General features: G+C 47.9%; 1 protein-coding gene and 1 long non-coding RNA gene across 20 annotated transcripts in view; both read right to left on the minus strand.

The window, feature by feature from the left end:
- The window catches only part of TPM3 (tropomyosin 3), a gene marked incomplete at its 3' end in the record, with an annotated part of 75,485 nt that overhangs the window by 14,340 nt on the left and 37,057 nt on the right, over nt 1–24,088 (minus strand). For 10 of the 19 annotated variants that reach the window (XR_014519582.1, XR_014519583.1, XR_014519586.1 and 7 more), the window contains 6 exons: nt 17,459–17,592; nt 16,375–16,492; nt 14,723–14,793; nt 7,799–7,874; nt 4,978–5,040; nt 4,542–4,611 (listed from right to left, as the gene is read on the minus strand). Coding sequence is in view for 11 of the 19 variants with exons in the window: in XM_083477349.1 (XP_083333475.1) it covers nt 4,542–4,611; nt 4,978–5,040; nt 7,799–7,874; nt 14,723–14,793; nt 16,375–16,492; nt 17,459–17,592 (532 nt within the window). Of the gene's footprint in view, nt 1–4,541; nt 4,612–4,977; nt 5,041–7,798; nt 7,875–9,987; nt 10,064–14,722; nt 14,794–16,374; nt 16,493–17,458; nt 17,593–24,088 lie in introns of all 19 variants that reach the window. The other 9 variants (XR_014519580.1, XR_014519581.1, XR_014519584.1 and 6 more) reach the window with 1 other exon arrangement.
- Nucleotides 5,996–7,034, minus strand: LOC310694376. The gene is made up of 2 exons (XR_014519636.1): nt 6,742–7,034; nt 5,996–6,711 (listed from the first exon to the last, which is right to left on the minus strand). It is a non-coding gene; the product is annotated as an uncharacterized lncRNA (long non-coding RNA).

Here is a 24,088-nt window from a genome sequence, read left to right on the forward strand (position 1 = left end):
TTCCCGAAAGTTGACTCTTATGGCCTATGGGTCACGCCACAAACTACTGCAATTGTGTCTTGACTTGGGCTTAGAGTGCCAGCTGCATTTCAGTTTCTTTACATCGGGGCCATGAGTTCACAAACAGCTCGACGAACAAAGAAGTGAAAGCATTTTTTAAAAAAATAGTAAGAGGGGAAAAACACTCTATGATACCAGTACTGGATTTAGGGTGGAGCTGCTTCACTGCACAGCATGCCTAGTTGAGAGGGTGCAAAATAATAATTTTTTAAAAAATGGAAAATTTGAAAATAATGTATGGGGCAAGGTGCCAAATTCTGTCCTCACTCGGGGTCCCATATTACCAAAGTCCGCCCCTCTGACGATAGGCAAGAACGACAAGGCAAAGCAATATACCTGAGCCACATCTTGCAATTCAGATTTCAAATCTGGGCAGAGGAGTGATTTTACAGACTTTTTGTGAAATGGAACGGGAGAAGAAATGGATACTCTTGGAATTCCGCTGGAGATACAGGCTTGGCTTGCTAAATTATCCCGAGTTAATGGAAGGAACACTTTCCGTCCTTGAAAACACACACCCTGGGACACACACACCCCCCATATCCTTCTGGAAGTCCCTCACATCTTCCATAGAGGCTTGGGGGAAGTCACAGAGGGCTGCAGAGGGGACAGGGGCTAGTCAAGTTCCCTTCCAATTAAGATCCTCAGCTTTTATTTTGTTTTTAAGTTGTGCTTGGGTTGTTTATACAGTGGGGGGGGGAGTATTTGACCCCTTGCTAAATTTGCCCGTTTGCCCTCTGACGAAGAAATGAACAGTCCATAATTTTAATGGTAGGTTTATTGTAGCTGTGAGTGACAGAATAACAACAGGAAAAACCCCAGAAACCCGGAAGACAAAAATTAACTTAAAAGTTACCCTAAATTAACTTTATTCTGTTATTCTGTCTCTCGCAGCTACAATAAACCTACCATTAAAATTAGGGACTGGTCATTTCTTCATCAGAGGGCAAACGGGCAAATTTCACAGGGGATCAAATACTTTCCCCCCCCCTCACTGTATATACTTACAAGCTGCCCAGAAAACTTTGTTTCAGGACAGCACATGAAACATCATTGTAAAATTAAAAAAAACCTAAACACACTCATTTGCACTCGAACCATAAATTCCACATTTGGGAGTTTAAAACACATAAGAACCTATTCTTTTTTTTAATTAAAAAAAAAGATGTTTCAAATGTTAAGAAAGAGTTGGAAAAGTGGGCCACCCTCTGCCAGCCAGATCCAGAACTGGCCTACTGTCCGTGGGCCATGTTTGGCAGGGAGGTGGAGTCACCCAACCGGTCAGTCACCTTCAGTCATGTCTTAGAATCAGGAGCGCACAAAAGCACATCCCGGACTCCCTTCCTTTCTAGCAAAGCAAGGGCTACAAAGGAAGAATCTGGCATCCCTTTCCCTGCCGAAAGCGGGGCTTGCAGCAGGATTCGGAAGCAACCTGGGGAAAAAGCTTGCATTTGCCACTGCTTTTGAAATGCAGATCCGGTTTCCACAGGAACAACTGCAAATGCATTTGACATCTGGTGTGCAGGACTGGGGTGGGTGGCGGAGAGAATTGGCCTTGCAGGTCAAAATAGGACCCCCGAAGGTTTAATTTCACCCATGGAGGTTTTTCACCTGCATGCTTTTCCCTGACGAACACCCACTGGGTATTTTTGAGAGCATAATTGAAATACAGGAGGGCTCTTTGTTTCTCCCCAAGGTCTAAAGGATGACGCCCTTGGGCAGGAAAGAGCTCTTGGAAACAAGGCCGCACCTGTTCACTCCTAGCAGATTAAACAGTGAGAGTGGGCAGGTGAACACCCTCTGGTTCCCCAGAGCTGCAGAGATGGGGCCGGGCCTGTGGTGAACAAACATATTTCCACTTCCCTTATCAGCAGCCGAGTTAACTTTCGCCTGATCTTTTAACAGTGATTCAGCTACAGGTAATTCCAGGAGACATTTCAGACACAGCTGGTTTTCTGTGAGGGCTTCCAAGGAGTGGAATGGGGGGGGCAACCCTCACCCCACCCCCAATAAATGCTGTCCAAAGTGCATTGCTTCTGGGTTGGCGGTAGTCGACAACTCCTCCACCAGGGAGGGGAAGGCTAGACAAGGCCCCAGGGGCTTCTAGTTGCTAACCTCTACTGCAGGCATAGGCAAACTCCGGCCCTCCAGATGTTTGGGACTACAATTCCCATCATCCCTAGCTAACAGGACCAGTGGTCAGGGATGATGGGAATTGCAGTCCCAAACATCTGGAGGGCCGGAGTTTGCCTCGGCCTGCTCTACTGCAAGGAGGGCCGCCTAGGTGTTACTTAGGCCGCAGATCAGCCACGATCCCTCAAATTGTAAAATTAAGGCAATTCAGAAAGGACTGCTTTTCAAGATAGGAAGTGAGCGATACATAACTGCCTGACATCCTGGGAGCTTTGCCTTAGGAGACACAGACCTGTTACGGAGGAAACCTTTAAATCTCAGCTGGCTTTGGCCCTTTCAGCACAGAGGGCTCGGTCATCTGGTTTGTGAAATGACCCCTGTATTTATTTATTTATTTTTTGAAAGGTGGTGGTCAATATATAGCATCACCTCTCTTTAAAATCAGAGGGTTTCCTGTGGCATTTGCACAAACTGAAGCACAGAAACGCAGGAAGCTGCCTTACGCTATTGCCAGACCCTTGGGTCCATCTTGCTCAGAGCTGTCTACACGGGCTGGCAGCAGCAGCAGCAGCTCTCCATGATTTCAGACAGGAGTCTCCCCCAGCCCTACCTTCTGCATGCAATGCAGAAGCTCTACCACTGAGCTACGGCCTAGAATTAGGACGACTTGCACAGAAAGTGGCTATGAGGGTTTGTATTTGCTTGCTGAAATATGGGCCTTTGGTGTTAACCATGAGAAGGGACTTAGGATATGATCAGCACAACTCTCGCACACAAAAACCGATTTTTAAACAGCCATTCCCTTTCCGAGCGACAAGCTCAAGGGCAGAGGAGGTGGGAGAGAGAGGAAAGGGCGCCAGGAATGTGATTAGGATTCCCAAGGTTAATCTCAGGAGGAAGTCGTGATTCTTTCTTATTCACAATGCTATTTATCTATCACCTTTCCTCCAAGGAGCTCCAGATGATGTGAAAGCTTCTCCACCTCCTGCCCCCTTTTATCGTCACAACAACCTTGCAGGGTCGGCCGGGCCAAAAGAGGCAGCGGCTAGCCCAAAGTCACTGCAAGGAACTTTGCTGTTGAGTGGCAATCTGAACCCAGGTCTCCCATGCCCTAGTCCCAACCTCTAACTGGCTTTAACACATTCTAAAGCATCTTACCAAACTGGTAAGATATTGACCCACGTCAATGGTTGATGGGACCGTGCAGGAGGTGAGTAGAGCCCTGGGGGGCCAAAAGGGGCCCAAGGTGGAAAAGGGAATTACAAGGTATAACGCAAAAAAATTAATTAGGGACCAAGGGCCTCAGCAATAAAGAGCCCGGGGGCATGTACAGAGTGCAACTCCCTTTGCCAATGAAGAACCTCTGCACTAAGATTCTTACTTTTTTAATATATGTTTTATGATTCCTAGTAATGGCGATGGATGATTACTAAGTGATGATTATATACTGATGTTCCTTGACTTCCTTTCATTTACATTCCTAAGGATTTGGAGTCACAGTCGATGGCAATTTTAGAAGCTGGCAAAGGGGGTCAACGAGTCTGTAAGTTTGGAAGAGCCTCGTCACAAGCTAGGTGCCAAACGCACCAGGAAAGAGACACTTAAGGTCAATTTCATGCATCTACCTTGGAGTGGGGAACAAGGCTTTAAAAACAATGAAGTTGCCAGAATGGAAAAATGGGGGGGGGGGGCAGAGGGGGAAAGGTAAATGATGGCTTAAGGTTGCTTGGACTACATCTCCCATCACCCAACCACTGGGACAATGCCAGCTGGGGCTGATGGGAGTTGTAGTCCGACATCATATTGGGGACCCGAGGTTGGAGAATGCTGGGCTTAGGCTCCCTCCGGCCTTCAAAAAGCAGAGACCGCTGGAGGGCAAACAAAACAAAAAGCAGGGTCGAAGGGGGTCTGAACTCCCCCTAGCCTCACCCCAAGCAGTTTTCAAAGTCCACACTGCACTGTAGACAGACAGACAGACAGGCCACATATTTTACAGACACACAAACATATTGTTTCTAGGGCTCCTAGACACAGGACCAGAATAATCAAGAGCTGAATGTACAATGGCTACAGGCACAAAACACCAGACCTGACGTCAAGGTAAAAGAGAGAAAAATAAAGGCAGAGGGTCGCTAACCCTGCTGCTGATACGATGTCACTTGCCTACAACTCCCAACATCCCCTTGACCAGCACCAGCAGGGGCTGATGGGAGTTAAGAATCTGCAACAACCAGTCACCAGGGTGGCGAAATAAAATCACGGCATGCTATGTGCCGTTATCAAGGAAGAAGCTCCCGTTTAGCTGGATTCTCCCTATCCAACTGCACCACCTTCTTGCCCACACCTACCTTCCAAGTCATCAATGGTCTTCTCCAGCTTGGCTACTGACCGCTCAGCAAACTCGGCACGGGTCTCAGCCTGGGAAAGGGAGAAAGAGTTGCGGTCAGTCAAGAAAGGGGAGGTCTGATCTATTCGATCTCCTGCCTCCGTTGGTCTGTCCCCTGGCAGGGGGGAGTGGGGTTTACATTACAAGCAGGGCTGCCTATTGATTATGTCCAAACTCTTCCCAATGTGCCATGCCTCCGGGGATACTAGTCAAGTCTATTACAAAGGCAGACAGTGTGGTGTTGTTGGGACTACAATTCCCATCAGCCCTGGCCAGCAAGGCTGGTGGCCAGGGATGATGGGAGTTGTAGTTCAGCAACATCTTGCCCCATGTTGCCAAGGAGCGGCCCAAGGAAGGACAGCCACCCACCTTGACCCTTCACACAAGGCATAGCTCACCTCCTTGAGTTTGTCGGTCAAGATCTTGATCTCCTCTTCATATTTATCCTCTTTTTGAGAGTACTGCGGGGAGAGAAGACACAACTCAGGGTCCAGACATAGCAAGGCGACTCACTACCAGCACCCCACTGCAAAGGCCAGATACCACTCTCAACAGCTTTCTTTAAGTTTAATGGAAAACTTAAAGAAAAAGACCTTCCCCTGCCATAGAGAGGGCGAAGGCAGAATGGAAACGACAGCCAACATGGCACAGTTGTTATAAGAGTGTTGCGTTCATTCTGGGAGAGAAACCAGGTCTTCAATCCCAGCTTGGCCACTAAGCTTACTGGGAGAGCTTGGGTCAGCCTCTGGCTCTCAGCCTGCCCTACCCCACAAGGTTGTTGTGAGGATAAGTAGGGGTAAGGATAGGAAGATGCCTCCAGCTCTTAGACGGAGGGGAGGAGAGCAGTCCTGAGACAGGGTTTTTATTCTACTTCCACTCCCAAGGGCTTCCAGGGACCCACATCTTGCATTTATCGTTAGCCAAGACATGCCTAGATATAATACTAATGCCCAAAGGGTCGTGTTCTTTAAAGCAGAGGTTTTTAACCAAGTCTATTTCTCTTTACGCATGAAACTGCTTTGTTAAATATTAACAAGTATATTTTACAGGAAGCGATTCGTTCGTTCCATTTATAAGAGGTGAGGCTAGAAAAAGCAAGTTGTGCCAGGGCTAAGTGAAAAATTTGTGCGCCCTTCCAGACACTGCTACACTACAACTCCCATCAGGCAGAGGTCCTTCTCGGTAGTGGCACCCACACTGTGGAACGCCCTCCCATCAGATGTGAAGGAGATAAGCAGCTATCTTATCTTTAAAAGACACCTGAAGGCAGCCCTGCTTAGGGAAGTTTTTAATATTTAATGCTGTACTGTTTTTAACATTTGATTGGGAGCCACCCAGAGTGGCTGGGGAAACTTGGCCAGATGAGCGGGGTATAAATAAATTTATTATTATTATTATTTTGATTGATTGAATTTATACACACCGCTCTATACCCGGAGGTCTAAGGGCAGTTCACATAAAAAGATCACAGTATATAAAATAATAATACACCCCCCTCCCCAAAAAAAGAGCCATATGCCTCGATTCCAGAACACAGGGAGCTGCCTTATAGCCAGAACTCTTGCCCCCACCAACCCAGTATCATCTCTACTGAACTGGCAGCAGCTCCCTAGGGTCACCACCCCACCGCCACCTGATCCTTTAACTGGAGGAGCCAAGGATCGACCCTTCTGCAAGCAACGCCTTCCACTGATCTGACCCTTCTTTGCCTCCTGGCCCCCGAAGGAGCTGCTCTGCACATCCTGCCCTAGGCTTGGGCAGACAGGTTACTCGGACAAGGCTTTCTCAGGAGGAGCCCCCAGAGACATTTTAATGGGGTGCCTGCTTGCCTTTCGTTTCAGCAGCCAGCACACAACAGGAATACTGCCATTCACTGAGGCTTCCTGCTGCCACTTGTGAGTGTTTTAGTTTTAGTTTTGTTTTTCTCAGGGCTTCAAGCCATTTTAAAGTTGTGTCTTTGTACAAAGTTACTTTAAACACCACCATGGAAAAGTGACCATTGCAGGGACCTTATCCCTGTAGGAGGGATCTTGAGACACTTGATGCAGCTTTGTTTATCTAATATTATTCCAGCAGGAGAGCTGATCACTGCTCTTGAGTCAGAAAAGGAGAGACTCTGCCCTGCTGGGTACCTACGTGGGTACAGATGACCATCTGGGTACCCCACAGATCGCTGCCCAGTTTGAACCACCAGCTCTCCCTACGAAGTAAATACAGTGGTACCTCAGGTTACATCCACTTCAGGTTACAGACTCCGCTAACCCAGAAATAGCGCTTCAGGTTAAGAACTTTTCTTCAGGATGAGAACAGAAATTGTGCTACGGCGGCACGGCGGCAGCAGGAGGCCCCATTAGTTAAAGTGGTGCTTCAGGTTAAGAACAGTTTCAGGTTAAGAATGGACCTCCGGAATGAATTAAGTACTTAACCCGAGGTACCACTGTATATTATTCCTCACAAGGGACGCGGGTGGCGCTGTGGGTAAAAGCCTCAGCGCCTAGGGCTTGCCGATCGAAAGGTCGGCGGTTCGAATCCCCGCGGCGGGGTGCGCTCCCGCTGCTCGGTCCCAGCGCCTGCCAACCTAGCAGTTCGAAAGCACCCCCGGGTGCAAGTAGATAAATAGGTACCGCTTACCAGCGGGAAGGTAAACGGCGTTCCGTGTGCTGCGCTGGCTCGCCAGATGCAGCTTTGTCACGCTGGCCACGTGACCCGGAAGTGTCTCCGGACAGCGCTGGCCCCCGGCCTCTTGAGTGAGATGGGCGCACAAACCCCAGAGTCTGTCAAGACTGGCCCGTTCGGGCAAGGGTACCTTTACCTTTACCTTTTTACCACTGTATATTATTCCTCACAAGAGACAGCTGGTGTTACTAGTGAATTCAGGAGACTTTGAACTGTAAATGGGCTTATCTTTAAAAGTAAAGAATTGCCATAAAGTGAGTGTTTTAGTTTTTAACTGGCCCCTGCTGGATTAGGCCAATGGCTCATGTATAAGCCCAGATGGTCATCTGTCAGGGATGCTTCAGGTGTGATTGCAGGGGGTTTGACTAGATGACCCTTGGGGTCCCCCCTTTTCATTCTACGATTCTATACAGGGCCTCTTGACGTCTTCATTGTATACTTTCCAGGTTTCAACTGAGTAAACACGGAAGGATTATCAGGGGGTGGGTGGGAGGGAAAGGCTATTCCTCCGGCCACAGTGGGGAGGAGAATAGCCAGCCCTACCTTCTCAGCCTGAGCCTCAAGGGACTTGAGGTTGTTGGTGACATTCTTCAGCTCCTCTTCCAGCTCCGAACATTTGCTGCAGTGTGTTTGCCGAGGAGGGCGGGGAAAGGAGTAAGAGAGAAAGCCAGAGAGAGAGAGAGAGAGAGAGAGAGAAATAATGGATGGGAAAGGGAGAAAAAGGAGGACAGGAGAGAAAGAGAAGAGAGTGAATCCATGGGTCGAAGAGACTTCAGGAGAGGGGCCTAACAAGGCCAACAGTGACTCCCCGTCCACGGGAGACAAAAGGTTTTGAGGACCCAGGCACCGGCCAAACACAACATCTTGCAGGCTCTGTAAATCGGGTCATGTAGGAATTCTGTGTGTGTGTGTGTGTGTGTGTGTGTGTGTGTGTGTGTGTGTGTATTATAGGCTTGAAGTCTGGCGGCTGCACTTTGTACCAGTTCATATTTGGGCACATTTTAATGGGTTGTCTCTGACCAATACAGTCATACCTCAGGTTCAAGATGCTTCAGGTTGCGCATTTTCGGGTTACGGATGCGCCGAAACCCTGAAGTACCGGAACGGGTTACTTCCGGGGCGCTCGCGCATGAGCGCCAAATCACAACCCACGCATGCACAGACACGGCGCTGCGGGTTGCAAACGTGCCTCCCGCATGGATCATGTTCACAACCTGAGCGTCCACTGTAAAGCCTTTTTTTAAAAAAAGAGTGGCCAGTCATTGGGACTACAATACTTATCGTCCATGATGTCCAGAAGTCATTGACTGATGATTTGTTAATTATTCTACAACTCTGACATTCTATTGTTGTTATTTTTTATTTGTGAGCCACTTTGTGACTTGTTACAGATAGGTAGCCGTGTTGGTCTGCCATAGTCAAAATAAAAAAATTCCTTCCAGTAGCACCTTAAAGACCAACTAAGTTAGTTCTTGGTATGAGCTTTCGTGTGCATGCACACTTCTTCAGTGCATTCACACTTCTGTGTATCTGAAGAAGTGTGCATGCACACGAAAGCTCATACCAAGAACTAACTTAGTTGGTCTTTAAGGTGCTACTGGAAGGAATTTTTTTATTTTGTGACTTGTGTGAGTGAAAACTGGCATAGAAACATAACAAATTATTGAATGGAATGAACTGGCACTATAACACCCATTGTCCACAACCCCCGGGGCCACCTGAGGCCCTTTTCCATGCTCTCGCCCCCCCACCAGGAGGTCCAGAGGGCGGCAACACAAGAACAGGGACTTTTCAGTGGTGGCTCCCTGTTTGCCGAATGCTCGACTGGCACCATCAACTGAACAGCTTTGGGCACCTTCCAAAATGTTTGTTTTCTACCAGGCCTTTGGCTTTTAACTATCCGTGGATTCCTTGAGCATGTGGGGTACAGTGGTACCTCAGGTTACAGACGCTTCAGGTTACAGACTCTGCTAACCCAGAAATAGTACCTCAGGTTAAGAACTTTGCTTCAGGATGAGAACAGAAATCGCGCAGCAGCGGCAGCAGGAGGACCCATTAGCTAAAGTGGTACCTCAGGTTAAAAACCGACCTCCAGAACGAATTAAGTTCTTAACCCGAAAAGTACCACTGGATTTTAAATCTTGCCTTTAAAAAAGACCCACCATGAATATGTTTTAGATTTTTCTACAGATTGTTTTATGCTGGTTTTCATGTATGCGTTCATTCTAAGATACTTTGAGTTACTTTTTCTTTTTTTAAGCAACTAAGAAGTTCAGTAAAAGATTATTACTGACTAATAAGTTCAGTAAATAAAACGTCAGGAGCATTAGCACAACGGGGATTTTTGCATACACACACACACAAGCACGACTACACAGCCTGCAAGCTGCAGCCAAAAGCTGCCTGGTAGGCTCTGGGTCCAGGGTGGAAACCTTGCCTGGAATCCATTAGGCCTCACTGCCATCCTGAAGGAAGCCGCTGTGCCACGGAGCAGGGCCCCAGCAGCCGCAACCTGCTCGGCAGGAAAAGTAAAATGAAACCAGTTGAAGTCAGAGACAGAGAGAAAAAATACAGAGAGAGCAAGCAAAGCGTATTGAGGAAGCGAGAGGAGAAATGCGCTCGAAGGAGCTTTCTTCTTTTCTTTTCTTTTCAGGGGGAAAGAAATGGGGAGCAGCACGGGCGTTCAATGGAGCCGGAGGTTGTGGGAGGGGGCGGGCAGGAAGGGTTAGTACCTTTTCTTCAGCCTGAGCAAGGAACTTCAAGTTTTGGTCCATCAACCGGATCTGCTCATCCAAGTCCCGGCAACGGCTGTTTAGAAAGGCAGGACCGCGTCGGCAGGCACAAGTTCGGACGGGGTGTTGGGTTGGGGGCAAAAGGAGCAGCAACGGAAAGGACACACACACACAGACACAAAGCAGAGCCATAAAAAGGGTGGGGGGAGAAGAAAAAAAAAGTCTGTCACAACATGCATGCTTAGCGGGGTAAGGAAAGAGGTTTTACAAAGGGGGAGAGAGAGATGGCACAATTCTACAGGCCTCATGCCAGGCAGGGGATATTTCCTGAGAAGACCTGTTAGACCAGGCCCAGAAGTGTGATGGTGAAGAGAGGTTATAAAGCGGTAGCCTGGCCACCTCTGCAGACAGCCCTCCGAGTGTCCGTTGAGGTTCCTGCGCATAGCTGTCAACTTTCAGTTTTGAAAATAAGGGATCAGCAGCCTCGAAAATAAGGGATCAGCGGCCTCACCTGTCCTGGGGACGGTCTACGGGATATCTAACAATCCGGGATAGAAGCGGGAAGCAGCGGGAAACAGCGCTGGAATATGGGAATTTCCCACAAAAAAAGGGGAAGGTTGACAGCTATGCTCCTGCGCAAGGAGTGGTTCTGTGTGAGGGGACTGCGAACAAGATAGCTGCCAGCTGCTGAAAGGGAGGAGGGCAACTGGCTCAAACACAGCCAGATGGGTGGGTATAAATATTTAATATTTAATATTTAATAATAATAAGGCAGGCCCCATAGAAGGGCCCCAAATGGCCCTCTCTTCCCTTCCAATGACAGGAACTGTGCATGCCAAAGGAGTCTGCGAGAGCGCAGGCCGGTTCTTACCAGGCCACAACAGGGGCGAAAACAACTTAAATATCAAAACCTATTGCCCTTAAGGCTGAAGAGAAACTCAGTTGTAAGAGGGGGAACTGATGACGCTTGGGGCGTCACAAGAGCACCCAAAATAATATTCCGTTGTGTTCCAGACAAGGCTGTAGGGAGCCTGCACAGCTGGCAAAATGCAGACATTTTGCACAAGAAAAAAACACACACTACCTTGGTGTGGGGTTTTTTTTTGGGGGGGGGGTTGCATGTGGTTTCGAATTCAGATAGTTTCGCATTTTGCAGTTTTAGGTGGTTGGTTTTGTTTTTTTAAGGTGGGGTACACACAGTCCCAACTGAGAGGGGATTATTTCCAGCCAGGAATTGCACAGGAGTTAATGAAAAGCTCACAATGTAGAGCAGGTTTTTTTTTGCAGGGGGCGGGGATAGAATTGTAGTCCTCCGGGTGTTGCTGGACTACAACTCCCATCAGCACCCAGCCAGCATGGCCCGATGGCTTGGGATGATGGAAGGCAGAGGAGCCCACTAACATCTGGCCCACCTTGATGCAGAAGCCCATTTTAGCTCCATGGGGAGGCTGTTTCCATGCGTCTCCAGCCCATCTGCTTCTCATGCGCCACAGCTGGAGAAGGGCGATGGTGATGGGCTCAACCATAAAGATGAGGCACTCTCCCAGATGACAACCTCCCCACCCCTGCGACCAGGAACCACATGGGGAAGCTGTGTAAGATCTTCTGCATAACTGTAGTCGGTGAAGGAGAGAGAGGCAGACTTGGCTGGCGCACAGCAACGAAGATGTGAGCACCACAGTGAGAGGGTGGGCCGGGGGTGGCGGTGAGGAAAAGGAGGAGAGGGCTGGTGTTCAGGCCCTGTGCAAGAGATCTACACACAAGAAGAACAAGCGTGCAACACTTAGTGAGTGTAGCCCTGAGTGCACGTCTATATGGCAAAACTAGCGTCCGTTTTTACTGCAACGCCACTGGGAACAGTTCGGCCCAATAAAAGGATGCTGGGAATTCTGGTTCAGCAAAAGGTGCCAGGAATTGGGAGAGGATTCTGGGAGCTGTAGTTTTGTTAAGGGTGCTGAGAGCTGTTAAGAGACACCCCTCCCCAATTCCCCGAGTTACAATTCCCAGAGAGGTTTAGCGTTCAATCCCTCTTCTTCCCAGGGAATTCTGGGAATTGCGAGGGGCAACAACGCTTGGCACCCTTAACCAACTACAGTTCCCAGAATTCTTTGAGGGAAGCCAGGGCTGCTTCAAGAGCTTTAAATGCGCGGTGCAATGGGGACGTAGAAACACACAGCTTTCCGTGAGAAGAAACAACGGAAACTAGTCACAGATACCATCTTACGGCATTAGATGTGCACCCAGTGTGTTTATATTTTAGAGGGGGAAACCTACTGGTGGGAACTTCACCTCACAGAAAGGCAGAGCACAAGTTCTGAAGTAAATGGTTTCCAGTTACCCCAACAACATTCTCTCCGAAGCCAACTTGTGAAGTGGGATCTCAGACTCCCAATTAATATTTTTTAAGGGACCGTGGGACAAAGGAAAACAACATATGGCATTAATTGCGCTTGCAGGGAACATATTTCAGCCGTCTTGCAAAAACGACAGGCCTGTCCTTATCAGGCAGTTGCGGAAGATTCGCTGGTTTTTGGCAAGGGGCAAAACTCTTGTTGGAGGCAGGGAGTATCACAATGTGTGTCCCCCCCCCCAAAATGTGGCCTTGCCAGGACCTAGAAGCATGCTTGGCATTTTTTGCAGACTGTCTCGTTTCCTCCTCTTAGCCCCCCCCCACTCCATCCATCACATCAGCACCCCAGATGTGAAGCAGATGAGACGGAGCCCCAGACACACATCTGGAAGACTGCAACAGGGTGGCCCAGCCATGTTCGAATACAATGAATGAACCCCAAATGATCTTAAACACATGGACCAGGGGGGGGGGCTCATCACAAGTCTTGCCTGTTTCAGAGATATGTGCAGTGGGGGGGGAAGGAACAAGGCCTGTTATTGTGACCCGACACTGGAATGTCCTGCTGCGGGAGATCTGTCTGGCGTTCTGTATTTGCCGCTGGATTTCTGGTGCTTCTGTGCTGATCTTGGGTATGGCGCCCGACATGACTGACACCAAGCTGCTTTTAAAATATTGTTATTTCCTTTTTTTAATCTCACTGTGAGCCAGAGTGTGTATCTCACATCAATATGATGAAATCACCTTTGTCCCACTTTTTCCTAACACGGGCCACAATCGCGCTACACACTGAAAGTGCTACGATACCACTTTGAACACTCAGGGCTTCCCCCAAAGGATTCTGGGAGCTGTCATTTGATAAGGTATACCTGAAGGAGCGTCTCTACCCCCATTGTTCCACCCGGACACTGAGATCCAGCGCCGACGGCCTTCTGGCGGTTCCCTCACTGTGAGAAGCCAAGTTACAGGGAACCAGGCAAAGGGCCTTCTCGGTAGTGGCGCCCACCCTGTGGAACGCCCTCCCATCAGATGTCAAAGAGAAAAACAACTACCTGATGTTTAGAAGACATCTGGAGGCAGCCCTGTTTAGGGACGTTTTTAATGACTGGTGTTTTAATGTATTTTTAATCTCTGTTAGAAGCTGCCCAGAGTGGCTGAGGAAACCCAGCCAGATGGGCAGGGTACAAATAATAAATTATTATTATTATAAGGGTGCTGAGAATTCTTAGGAGATCCCTATGGCCCACCCAGAGCTATTATTTCCCAGAGTTCCCTGGGAAGAGGGATTGACTGCTAAACCACTTTGGGAATTGTAGCTCGGGGGAAGGGGGAACTCTCCTAACAACCCTTCGTACACTTAACATACGATAGTTCCCAGGGTTTTGCAGAGGAAAGCCATGACTGTTAAGGGTCCTGGGAGTTGTTAGGAGAATAACCCCCCTCCCCATTCCCCTCACAAAGCTACAATTTCCAGAGTGGTTTAACAATCAATCCCTCTTCTCAGGGAACTCTGGGAACTGTAAAGGTAAAGGGACCCCTGACCATTAGGTCCAGTCGTGACCGACTCTGGGGTTGCGGCGCTCATCTCGCTTTATTGGCCGAGGGAGCCGGCGTACAGCTTCCGGGTCATGTGGCCAGCATGGCTAAGCCGCCTCTGGTGAACCAGAGCAACACACGGAAACGCCGTTTACCTTCCCGCCGGAGTGGTACCTATTTATCTACTTGCACTTTGACGTGCTTTCGAACTGCTAAGTTGGCAGGAGCAGGGACCGAGCAACGGGAGCTCACCCAGTCGCGGGGATTCGAACCGCCGACCTTCTGATTGGCAAGCCCTAAGCTCTGTGGTTTAACCCACAGCGCCACCCGCGTCCCATCTGGGAACTGTAGCTCTCCACAAAGAATACAGAGGTCTCCTAACAACTCAGCTCCGGTAATTCTTTTGGAGGAAGCCATGACTGCTTAAAGAGGTATGGGACTGCTTTCAATATATGGTGTGAATGTGGCCACAATGAAGGCCTAACTCCGTCAACCTAAGTTCCGCCCTGCAGAGGGACTAACAGATGCTCACCTCTCTACACAGGAAAGAATGTACAGGTGTGTTTTTTTAAAAAAAACCACTGGTCTGTACACCATATTCCCCTGCCAAAAAACCCAGTTAAGATTTCCCACTAAAAAGAGAGCGAGAATGGGAAAGTGGAGAGCCACAATTCCTTCTAGCCAGCAGAGGCTGCCTCTAACCTTCGCCCCACACTCTGGGCCTTGCCTAACAGGGAGTTTTAAGGTGAGCTCGCTCGTGTTAAAAGCTTCCATGCAGCAGGGTGCCTCATGCAAAGAGAGAAAGAGAGAGAGAGAGAGAGAGAGAGAGAAGAAGAAGAAAACACTCACGACTCTGCCAGCTCAGCTCTCTCCTCTGTACGCTCCAGATCACCTTCTATGATGACCAATTTCCGGGCAACCTGGGAGGAAAAGGAGGAAGAAGAAATTATCGTCAATTGGATTTGTTACCTGCCCTTCGCCATGAATTGGTGGATTTCCTCTCCCCAAAGAGGCGCGCCTGGTACCTTCACTGCACAGCTTATCATCGTACACTGAAGTTATGCCTCTGTAAATTGGCCTCTGGCCTATGGACTCACTCTAGCTGTTTTATATAGTTTTAAATGCTGTATTTCATATTACTGCAACCTGCCCTGGGACCTTCTGATGGAGGGCAGCTGACGAACCTAATAGCATTAACCGTGATCCCAGGGCAGATTTCCAACCATTTAAAAGCACAAGATTAAAATCATTTATACGTCTCAGGACACCAATACCTCAATGGCCGCCTCTTCCCATATAAACCGACCCACACCCTGCGATTCTTCTTTTGTGCCAGGCCTTTGGTTCTGAATCATCGGTGGCCTCCTTGAGTGAGTGAGATGTCTTAAACATGCCTTTTTAAAAGAAGGGTTGTCTCATTCATATATATATATATATATATATATATATATATATATATATATATGCAGGTTTTGGTGTCTTCGGGTGTCTTCCCGTGTAAGAGTTGGGGTGTCTAGGCGACGTTTCGACGAGGTCTCACTCGTCATCTTCAGGCTGGTGCTTTCGGCTTCTTGTTACTGGAACAGAGCCTGTTCCAGTAACAAGAAGCCGAAAGCACCAGCCTGAAGATGACGAGTGAGACCTCGTCGAAACGTCGCCTAGACACCCCAACTCTTACACACACACACACACACACACATTTCTTTTATGCCATTTTTACTGGATGTGTCTGTTTATATAGTGCTTTTTACATAGTGTTAGTTACTTCATGTTACCTTGCTTAAAAAAAAAAGTAAGCAATGAATTTAATAAATAATAGCAGTAATTTGAAATCAATAAAAAGGTGGGGAACCCTCCAACCTGGTCAGACCACCAGGCTTCCACATTTGGCCCACAAAGCAGCCCCCCCCAAACCACCTGCCCCACACATGACATCATACAGGCAACTCCTCAATTTAGGTGGGAGTTATGTTTCGAAGCACTGCATGTTTAAGTGAAACTGAGTATACGGTGGTACCTCTGGTTACAAACTTAATTCATTCTGGAGGTCCGTTCTTAACCTGAAACCATTCTTAACCTGAGGTACCACTTTAGCTAATGGGGGTCTCCTGCTGCGGCTGACGCACAATTTGTTCTCATCCTGAGGTAAAGTTATTAAACTGATGTACTACTTCGGGGTTAGCGGAGTCTGTAACCCGAAGTGTTTGTAACCCGAGGTACCCCTGTATTTAAAACACCATTGAAAATGCCTGCGCACATACTGAACACACGTAAATAAAATAATAATTATTTTTATTTATACCCCGCCCATCTGGCTGGGATTCCCCAGCCACTCTGGGCGGCTTCCAACAAAATATTAAAATGGCGGGGTTGCCTGCATATGACATCAAATGTGGATCAGGGAATGGCGCAGCCGCAGAAAGCAGGACTGAACTCCCTGTGTGTCATGAGGGAGGAGTTCAACCCTGCTTGGTCAAGGCGCATCTGCTGTGGCTTCTCACCTCCTCGTACTTCCTGTCGGCCTCCTCAGCGATGTGCTTGGCCTCCTTCAGCTGGATCTCCTGCAGCTCCATCTTCTCTTCATCTTTCAGGGCTCTGTTCTCAATTACCTTCATGCCTCTGAGGGAGAACGGGGGGGAAGAAGGGATCGTCAGCATCCAAGATGTGACATTCCTCTGCTCTCCCAGTCCGCAGAAAGGACTTGGGGACACGGGTGGCCTCTCCAAAACAAGAACCTCTCTGGCACACAGAAGGCTAGCAATGCCAGAGAAAGGCCTAACCTTCTACCCAGTTACACACACCAGGGGGTGTGATTCAGTTACCGTATTTTTCGCTCCATAAGGCGCACCGGACCATAAGGCGCACCTAGTTTTTAGAGGGGAGAAATCAAGAAAAAAAAATCTTCTCCCAGAGCTTCTTGGGGCTGCCGGGGGAAACCCGGGTTCCCCCGCCCCCAGCCCCAAAGAGCAAAGAAGCCAAGACTGCAAGCGGGATGGATCCCGCTCGCTGTCTTAGCTTCCTCTTTAGCCGCATGCGGCTATGGCAATACCCCCACCTCCCGCAAAAGCCCGCAGGAGCCGCGCACCCTTTAAGGAGTGTGCGGCTCCTGCGGGCTTTTCTACGAGGAGGGAGAAGGGACTGACTGGCCGCGTCAGTCCCTTCTCCCTCCTGGGGAAAAGCCCGCAAGAGCCGCGTGGAGCTTGTGTGCGGCTCTTGGGGGCTTTTCCTGCCTGCCTCCCCCCTGCATTCGCTCCATTAGACGCACACACATTTCCCCTTACTTTTTAGGAGGGAAAAAGTGCGTCCTATGGAGCGAAAAATACGGTATATGACACCCACCCACCTGAACATCCACCCACCCACACAGAATTTATACATAGCTTTGCTCAGTGCGAACAAGCTCTAAGGCAGGCATCCCCAAACTCAGCCCTCCAAATGTTTTGGGACTACAATTCCCATCATCCCTGACCACTAGTCCTGTTAGCTAGGGATGATGGGAGTTGTAGTCCCAAAACCGTCTGGAGGGCCAGGTTTGGGAATGCCTGCTCTAAGGAGCCCCTTCCTCTTGCAAATGCACCCACCTACCTTTCACTCTCATCGGCAGCTTTCTCAGCTTCCTCCAACTTCTGCAAGGCTGTCGCAAGGCGCTCCTGGGCCCGGTCCAGCTCCTCTTCCACGAGCTGAATGCGGCGGTTCAAGGATGCTACTTCTGCCTCGGCCTGGAGAGGAAGGGGGAAAACACTGGTGTGGGCACTGGAATACACTGGAACGGACTCGTTTGTTCCCCACCCCATTTAAGCAAACACAAGTTTCTAGCCCTTAAGAATGCTGTGCCAGCTGGAAGCTCATTCAAACCATCTCTGGCTTTCTTAAGATGCAGTGTTTAGCGATGGGGCTTAAGACAAGGGTTGGGAGAACCAATTTCAGCCTGAGGGTTAGTATTTCCTTGAAGGCAAGCTTCCAATAGCAGCGGGCAAGGCCATGTGCAAAAGTGGGCACGGTAGGGATGGAGGCCGCTATTTTTTGCACAGTCGTGGTCAGAACTGTCTACATCCAACTCGCAGCATCTCTCCAGGCAGAGAAACATCTCCCCACCCCCATTTCACTTGCAATCTTTTTTAAAAAATATAATTGTTAATGGAACAAAATAACACACGCCAAAAATATATATAAAAAAGGATCTCCAGAAGTGAACATAGAAGTGAACACAGCAGGACAAGTTTCCATACCAAGACTGAGTACAACAGATTGCTGTTACACGCTTCCAAGTAGCAGAAATGGGCTTACGTGTTCCTGTACCACATTATAAAAAAAAAGACTCCCATTTCTCCATGAATACATTCTCTTGCTGTCTACCTTCTCCAGTTCTAACCAAATGTGTGCGAGCTTAAAACTTGCATTTTATGTCCCAGGTCTTACTTACCCATTCCCTCATGCATAGTGTTCTTATCTCCCCCCCAAACACACACAGACAGAGAGAGATGTGGTGTGATTAATTCCCTGTCCTCTGTTAGTACAGTTTCTTTAACATATCCAGAAAGTAAAGAGGCCCTGTAGGCAAAGTTTATCCTGTTACTAATGTAATTTCCCTTGCTGTATGTTCCCAAAATTTTCTAATTTTTTGCATGCATCCAAAATATATGTCATATTGCAACCTATTATTTATTTTTTTCTAGGACAGGTGTGGGGGAACTTCTGGCCACCCAGATGCTGCTGGACTATGACTCCCATTGTCCTTGTCCAAAAATCCAGTAGGCTCTTATTTTTGCTGTGAAACAGCTTGCTATTGCTTAAGGATATCACTGCTCTTGCAGACTGAGAGGCTCAGCGCCACTGACAGCCCCAAGACAGGCAAGCTTTCCAGCAGGAAGTGACTTGCAGCAGAATTTTTCCATAACAGGATATTTTCTGCTGCTCCTTAAAAAGCAAAGACATAATCGTTACCTATTCTTATTAAATCAACAACGAAGCAAGCCCAAGTGGCGATTCCACAAAGTTGTTGCTTGTAACTTTTTTTAAAAAATGTTTTTATTTTCTGTACCAAACTGCATTACAAAAATAATACTGATTAGGGTATGCATTTAAGCATAAACATAGATTTCTCCCCAAAAAAGAGTATTTCAGGATTCAGATTACATTTCTATTAAAACACAATACATTTCACAAGTAGGATTACTGGTAATAATCTCATATTTAACAAGACACTGGATCTACTCTAATATCTAACATTAGTTTTTCCTGTACATTGTTTTCTATAAATGCATCTCTGGGTTATTTGTGGGGCCTGCCTGGTGTTTTTACATGAGTAGAATGTGAGCTTTTATTTAAAATGCATCTCTGGGTTATTTGTGGGGCATAGGAATTCGTTCATATTTTTCCCCCTTCAAAATATAGTCCGGCCCCCCACAAGGTCTGAGGGACAGTGGACCGGCCCCCTGCTGAAAAAGTTTGCTGACCCCTGCAGTATAACCTATAATCAAAACAAATGACTCCATTAATTAGATCCAAATTTCATTTTTCTCAATTCATCTAATCCTTCTTCGGTTCAACTAACACTTCAAGTTGCAGTTAGCTTTCTTTAGTGACTGACGCAAGGAAGAATTAATGTGTACGAGATACACAGTAAGATATAGCTTTCCTCAAGGATCACCTACAGACTCGGACGACTTCCAGAAGCGGCGAAATTCTGAGTAAGCGTTATAAAATGACCCACATTTCCTGCCTTGGTATAATACCTTGCCAAATTCAATCACTTACTACTCAGCCAAAACAAATAAAAGGAAGGATACAAATGCGCGTATTTGTATTCATGCCTATATCCCCACCTGTGACTCATCAAGCTGCGACCTGGGAGACCGCAGTTCAGCAGCAAAGCTCACTAGGTGTGAACCTGGAAGCCAGTCAATGCCTTTGCAGCCTAGCCTACCTCAAAGGGTTGTTGTGGGATTACATGAGGGGGGAGAAGAGTGCATGCCACCTTGAGCTTCCTTGGAGAGAAAAAAGGTGGGATAAAAATGCACTAAGGGAGCCAGCGTGGTGTAGTGGTTAAGAGCGGTAGTCTCGTAATCTGGGGAACCGGGTTCGCGTCTCCGCTCCTCCACATGCAGCTGCTGGGTGACCTTGGGCCAGTCACACTTCTCTGAAGTCTCTCAGCCCCACTCACCTCACAGAGTGCTTGTTGTGGGGGAGGAAGGGAAAGGAGATTGTTAGCCGCTTTGAGACTACTTCGGGTAGTGATAAAGCGGGATATCAAACCCAAACTCTTCAATAAGTAAACAGACAGGACATCCCCAGAAAAAAGTTTACTGCTGCCTCTCCATACCCCCTGTAAAAAAAAAGCCATGTACAGAAGGGTGTTTTTATTTTACGAAATCTGTATACCGCTTGGCTGTGAAACGAACCTCTAAATACTTCACAAAAAAACCAAAGCAAACGTTTAAATTGCTATTCAGCTGCCATGCCTTCTTACCGAAGAACAGACCTGTTGAATTTAATGGACATAGCCGTCTAAAAGTCTTGTTAATTTACATGGGTGTACTCTTCCGTACAACTTAGTACTTTAAACCTAAGCCCATAATTTCCTCTGAATGAATGCGATGTTTAAACCACACTTTCAGGTTCCCGCCTCTCCCCCAAAACGCCATGCTTCAATCAAACTGCTTTTAGCTCCTGGAAAAAGCAAGTCAATTTGATGCACAGATGTCAACCCAATTTAGAGAGGGGGTTTCCATGGAGAGAAAAAAAAAATCTCTGTTGAGAGGTCATTTTCAAGCAGGGGGGTGTAGCTAGGCAAGGTAACGCTGAGTCCATTTCTGCCTGCCAAGCAGCAGTTACGGAAGCCACAGCCTTTCTTCAAAACACTGGAAATCCCCCAAGACACTGGGAGACACGGTTTAGCCACCACCCACATCTCCTTCGTATTTTGGATCCTGTCCCTGCAAGGAGTGTCCGGGTTTAGTTCAGGATGCTGAACTCGATGGGCCCTGACCCAACCAACTCTTGACACAAGATCTACCCACTTTGGAAGAATGGCAGATGAAGGTGATAGACTATATGGAATTGGCAGAAATGACTGGCAGAATCCGGGACCAGGAAGAAGAGTCGGTGGAAGAAGATTGGAAGAAATTTAAAGATTATTTACAGAAATATTGTAAAATGAATGAATGTTAGAATGATGTTGGATAGAAATTAAGTGGTTTCTAGCTGTAATGCTTTAAGAGAATTTGAAAAAAAAGGTTTATAAATGGGTAAAAGCTTAATGGTAAGGCTTTGCTGAACTAATAAATCTAAGTGGAATACAAAAAAGGGAGGTATGAGGAGGTCCGGGGAAATAAGCTTAAGGAAAATAAGAAACGGAAAATTAATGTGTTTTAAACTGTTTTTATTTTGTATTTTTCTTTTTTCTTTTTCCATTTTTACTGTAATATGTTAAAAAATCTCAATAAATATCTTATAAAAAAAAAGAACCAACCAGCTCTTATGCTCCTGACCCGGTTCAGCCTGTTGCCCACACAGTTGCGGTCCCTCCTTCTTTGTGTAGCCTGACCCACCACCCACCCACCCACCGCAGCCCACCAGAACGGATCAGCAGCTCCCCGACCAGCCACTGCAAAAGGCAGGCAGCAGTGGGATGAAGGGAGGAAGCAGGACCCAAAATTATAAGGTAGGAAAAGCTTGGAAAGCACGGTGCTTGCCAGGGTTTAAGAGGACCGGCGAGGAAAGCAGCAGGCTCCACCCTGGTCAGAAGTCAGCCTCCAGAGAGGGGTGGGGGGAGCCACTGACTCACCCTGCCTTGGACACAGCTGCATCAGAGGGAGTGTCACAGCAAAAATCAAAAGCTTCTGGAATATAGTACAGTGGTGCCCCGCAAGACGAATGCCTCGCAAGACGAAAAACCCGCTAGACGAAAGGGTTTTCCGTTTTTCGATGCGCTTCGCAAGACGAATTTCCCTATGGGCTTGCTTCGCAAGACGAAAACGTCTTGCGAGTCTTGCGATTTTTTTCGCTTCCCCCCCTTTTTCTAAGCCGCTAAGCCGCTAATAGCCTTTTAGCCGCTAAGCCGCTAAGCCTTTAATAGCCGCTAAACCGCTAATAGCGCTAATCCGCTAATAGGGTTGCTTCGCAAGACAAAAAAAACGCTAGACGAAGAGACTCACGGAACGGATTATTTTCGTCTTGCGAGGCACCACTGTATATGAAGAGCTTAAAAAAATGTTTAAGTATAACTTTATGAAAAATACAGAAGCTGTTCTACTAGGGATAACGGACACAGGTATAGCAAGAGAAGATCAGAAAATATTCTTCTATGCCACAGGAGCGGCAAGGATCCGAATTGCTAAAAACTGGAAAAAAGAAATTGTGCCAACGAAAAGGGAATGGCAAGACAAACCATTAGAGTATATTGAACTGGCTGGATTAGCAGAGGCAATTAGAGATCACACTAGGCAAGAGTTTCAAAAAGCATGGGGAAAATGCAGAGAATACTTCACAAAACAGTGCCCTAAAACACATACCTGGACTTGTTTCGATTAATGTCTGCAGGAGACTTTGTGGATATTTAATTTATAATTAGAAAAATCTTATTATTCATAAAGGAAACAGCTTATAAGAAGTAAATAAGGAGGCCAGATACAGGATATAGGAAGTCTTTTGTTTGGTTGTTTGTATTGTTGTATGTTATGCTTCTTGTATGTTATGTTCACGTTTAATGAGGGTGAATTTCTGTATTGGGGGGGGGGTTATGTTATGTTGTAAATAAAACTTCCAACGAGAAGAAGAAAACAACCAGAGGGAGTGTCACAGCAAGGGCAATGAGAGGCAAGAAGCCTGGAGGAGCCAGGGATGGCCAGCACAGACCAGAGGGAGCCAGTGTGTGAGAGAGAGCCTCCAAAGGCTGTGGACTATGACTCCAAGCATCCCTGACCGCTGGCTATCTGTTGGGGCTGACGGGAGTTGGAGTCCGACAGCCGGGTGCCACACTGGCTGTCCCTGGCATTGCGCTAAATGGGCTCTCTATCAGCCAGCTCCCTCTTCCCGTTCTTTTGCTGTTTGTCCCTGGAGCCTGGAACTCTGGGGGCAGACTGCTTCCGGACATGGAAGTTTGAGTCGCAGGGGAGAGAGGTCAAATCAGCCTCTTTCGTGAACTGGCTTAATCCCTCTTTAGAGGAGTCTGCGACAATACAAGATTAACGTCTCGTCACCGCGGTAGGGAGCCCCACGGGGAATGCTGACCCGAGGGACGCACACTGCTGGCTCTCTGCAAGCCTTGCCCAGAATAGATCCCAAGGAGTCGTGCAGAGGTGAGAAGCAAAGGGGAAATGGAAAAAGATTGCCTTCCCCTCCTCTTCCGTTAGCATAGGGGGTCTCCAACCATTTTAGGACCATAGGTGAAGTTGGAGGCTTGTGCAAGTGCCGCTGACGTCCAACACTCACTTTCCTCCCCATTACCTGGATTAGCATCGCCCCATACCCCAAAGGAGGGATGCGGGTGGCGCTGTGGGTTAAACCACAGAGCCCAGGGCTTGCCGATCAGAAGGTCGGCAGTTCGAATCCCCATGACGGGGTGATTCCCGTTGCTCGGTCCCTGCTCCTGCCAACCTAGCAGTTCGAAAACACACCAGTGCAAGTAGATAAATAGGTACCGCTCTGGTGGGAAGGTAAAGGCGTTTCTGTGTGCAGCTCTGGTTCGCCAGAAGCAGCTTAGTCATGCTGGCCACATGACCCGGAAGCTGTACGCTGGCTCCCTCGGCCAATAAAGCAAGATGAGCGCCGCAACCCCAGAGTCGGTCACGTCTGGACCTAATGATCAGGAGTCCCTTTACCTTTACTATACCCCAAAGACAGAAATAAAGCCCCCCCCACACACACACACAGACACACGTTACTTATCCAAGGGATCTGGGCAAAGGCTATTTTCAAGGAACTCGAGTCAAAGTCAGACCTGAGCCTCAAAAAACGACACAGACCTGAGATAGGAAGTGGGGAAATTATGCCGCTCTTTCCAACTTCCTGCTTCAGCTCTACGTCCCTTTTAGAGGCAACCATCCACACCCCTTCATGGACAAAGGGGTAGTGAATGCGTTGGGGCTTTGTAAGCACCCAGCAAAGACCTCAAGGGACGCCGCTGGACAGAAAAAGTCCTTCCACAAATGCAAGGGAGCCCAGGGGAACCCCGCCCGTTCCTCACGCAGCTCCATCTCAACAGAAAGCAGAAAG

This window comes from Podarcis liolepis (assembly GCF_965112155.1).
Source record: "Podarcis liolepis genome assembly, chromosome: 15".
Classification (NCBI taxonomy): domain Eukaryota; kingdom Metazoa; phylum Chordata; class Lepidosauria; order Squamata; family Lacertidae; genus Podarcis; species Podarcis liolepis.